Source organism: Verticillium dahliae, genomic scaffold (assembly GCF_000150675.1).
Source record: "Verticillium dahliae VdLs.17 supercont1.27 genomic scaffold, whole genome shotgun sequence".
In the NCBI taxonomy this organism is placed as follows: domain Eukaryota; kingdom Fungi; phylum Ascomycota; class Sordariomycetes; order Glomerellales; family Plectosphaerellaceae; genus Verticillium; species Verticillium dahliae.
Genome location: NW_009276928.1, coordinates 271,595 through 274,933, shown reverse-complemented (window position 1 = coordinate 274,933; position 3,339 = coordinate 271,595). Strand labels below are relative to the sequence as shown.

The 3,339-nt window shown below is 57.1% G+C and overlaps 1 protein-coding gene across 1 annotated transcript; it reads left to right on the top strand.

Moving 5' to 3' along the window:
* Positions 1-528: 528 nt before the first annotated feature.
* Positions 529-2,229, top strand: VDAG_09790 (uncharacterized protein; the record flags this gene model as incomplete). The annotated part of the gene is made up of 1 exon (XM_009654649.1): positions 529-2,229. One exon carries the CDS (start codon positions 529-531, stop codon positions 2,227-2,229), a length of 1,701 nt encoding a protein of 566 aa, XP_009652944.1.
* Between the last annotated feature and the right edge of the window lie 1,110 nt (positions 2,230-3,339).

The following is a 3,339-nucleotide window of genomic DNA, read 5'->3' as shown; positions in this document are numbered from 1 at the left end:
TCTTGGTCCCTCTTTCTACTTGTCAGGCAACCATCCTGCTGAGTCTATATTCAAGACAAGGTACTGCTCGCATTACTACAGACAGCCTGAATTCTGGTCTGGTATTCATCTCTAACCATTTCTCGACCTGTATCATTTTATCATTTTGAGTAAACCAATATTTGTACATTGGGTCACGGTCCATCCTTGTTCATCCGCGGCTTCCACTTCTTCTTCCATCACACAACAATAGCACAGGAGTAGGGACTGTTGGTTTCGGCCCGGTCAGTCCCTCCATCCCACACGACAAACTGGCTGTCACATACTCTACGGTTGTCCGCTCCTCGGGACAGCCTCAGCGGGTTCGCGAGGCACGGGACAGTGAACAGCCCGACGACTGTCGGTCTACGGGGTCCAGCAAGTCTGAGGGGACACAGCTTCTCCATTACCAGCAGCCCGTCCACGTCGCAGCTGTCACCCCCAGATTCTTCCCATAGCAGTCAATGGTCAGGACATCAACACCAGGAGAGTGTCGGAGAACAGACCTCAATGTCGCAGAGGGAGCGGCCTTCCTTTCAGCCATCCCGTCTCTCACTGTCACCGCAGAGCCAGGCTGCCAGTCATGAGCGAGTCGCTGCAATCCGAGACGATGGTCATGATCATTCTTCCTCCGACTATTCTCATGGCCCCGGACCAACTCTGGAAGATCGGTCTAGGCCTCCGTCCGCGCGATCTCTGGGCATAAGTGGGTTGATCAACTCTTCCGAAACATCATCAACAGCCCGACGGCTTCTCGGGCCTTCTGGGTCCCCTCGCATCGCCAACTACAGTCAACAAGGAACGCCTGCCACAACACCGTTGCCTTATGTCTTTTCAGGCCAGAGCCATGCTACGCAGGAGCCCGGTACCCCGGCCAGCCAGGCGGGCTTGACTCCTGGCGGCAACACACCCACGGAGCGACACTCGCCTGCGAATGCGTTTCCCTTTCCAGCAATGAACAGACCTCGACACTTGTTGAGCCCGCAGCCGTCGGGTCTTGGAGGGATGGGCGCTGCTGGGTTCCATCAGACGCAACCCGGGGATCACCAAGTGCCCCTTCAGCACGCTGAAGCCACCACGCGGAGGCAGTTTCGAGGGGACAGAGACGGCGGCCCTCACTACACTGGTTCCCTACCAGGCCTACCATTCACGGGACCGCACCCTCCTCTAAGCAAGCCTCAGTCTGCGTCCTTGACACCGCCGCGCTCCTCGTCCCAACCCAATCTTGGCCATTTGCCACAGCCTAGCAGCCAAAGTCGACACCCTTTTTCAACGCTGCCGCAGGAGGCCCACGAACGAACCCACGAGCCACAAACTCAACCCAGCCATCCCTTCGGCTTGCCTCCTCGGACGTACTCGACATCCATCCCACCCGGAAGCCCGGTCTGGCCAGGACCTGGACAAGGTACGCCGCTTTACAACAGCATCCGCTCGAGTGCTGCCGCGGGTGGATCTGACGGGCAAGCGATGCTCAGAATGTCACTCGGGGGTGATGGAGGATCCGTTGATGTTGTCCTTGACAACCGTCAAGCTTCCCGTCAGGCCGACGAGAAGAGGCAGCGCAACGCTGGGGCGTCCGCCCGCTTCAGGAAGCGCAAGAAGGACCAGATCGGGGCTCTGGAGTCGGAGAATGTGGATCTTAAAAGTCAGATGCAAGTTCTGATGCAAGAAAGGGAGTGGTTCCGCGCCGAAAGGGATCGTCTGCGCAACCTGCTACTCCAGACGCCTCTGGCTGAGCATGCCGCAGGGCCGAATAGCCCGGTCATTACTGCAGAGTCTGCATATGGCTCGGAAGCAAACCTCCCCAACCAGACAGGCTCAGTGGCGCAGGCACTCCAGGGCTACGGTTCGGGCGACTCGTCGGGGGAGAGGCCGGCTCGCAGGCGAAGGACAAGCGCGACGCCGACGTTCACGACTCCAACATACGGAACGCCGAACTCGACGCCGGCCAGTCTGCCTCCGATTAACGCCCCAATGTACAGCGGCATGGCTAACTCTCCCTCAATGAGGCCTGGCGAGAGGCTCCCACCCCTGCGTGCCGTTGAAGGCCACATGGGGCCCACGTCTGCAAATGTACCGAGGACATCGCCGCCTGGCATGGCACATGCAAGCCATGCCAGGGTCCCACATGAAACGGGCTGGGCAAGCCAGTCTTCAGGCCCGCCTGGACCACCCGGCTCTCAAGGCTTCCCGCCGCAGCCTGGACGGTGAAAGAAGACAACAGGAATTATACTGTCGACAGCAATCATGTGCATGGACAAGGTTGAATATCATGCACAGAAACTTCCTTTGCAATCATTTGAACCATAAGACTGGCATCGTCGGGCAACCGACACTGATTTCTCCTCTTTTCTGTCAGCGTTTTCGTCCGGGAATGGAAGTCGTGTTCGTCAACTTTGGGCTCGGAATGTGGGAGGGACGGGTACGGAGGATCTTGGTCGACTTTTACGACTACGAGCAGACAGCGTCGTCCGGCATGGAGGACCTCTGCGTTGGATCTAACGGTCAAAACAGGTGATGCTCGCCAAAGCACCACTGCACCCATACTTTCTTTTGTCTTTTTGTTTCTTGCTTGGCGAAGAAAGAAGGCTGTTGCGTGTGTGTGGTTAAGACTTCATTGCAATCCGTGCGCTATCCAGATACCAGATTGTTTACAGCGGAAAGCCGGTCATATGCCGGGTCAGGATACCTATTTGTTTCATTCGTTGGCTTGGCGAAGCACGATGGGAGGGGGATAGAAGACAGAAGACACATGTCGAGGGGCCACAGCGAGCGAGAGAGCTTTGCAACAGCCGGGTGTTATAGGGACCGGGGTTCTAGGTACATAGCACTAGACAAACGTTGCGGCCTGAAGGCAGAGTAAGGGGGTATAGTTACAGGATGCACACGCAAACAGACAAGCAGATCAAGAACCAAGGATCAAGAAACCAGTTGCACGCGGGACGAGGCTGTACCTGCGCAATAGTTGACAGCTACTCCATGGGTGTGTCTCATCGCCTGCGAGATGCCGGTGCTGGGTGATGCAGGGCAAACAAATGACATGAAAATCGACCAGATGTCCGAGGCCATGTCAGACGGCGACATGTGCCTCCTGATGAGGCGGCAAGAGTCGGCCGGTTAGCTGGTTTGTTGACTTGCTGGCTTGCTGGCTTGCATGGCTTGCTGGTCGAGTAAGCATCTGCCCCAATGAAAGTCATCCATCCCATTCGATTGTGAAGCAACCAGAATAAGGCGGGACGCGGGGGGGGGGGGGGATGGCAGGCAGATTGCATGGCGGCACGGCATGGTCAAGGCATGGCATGGCATGGCCACGGCACAACA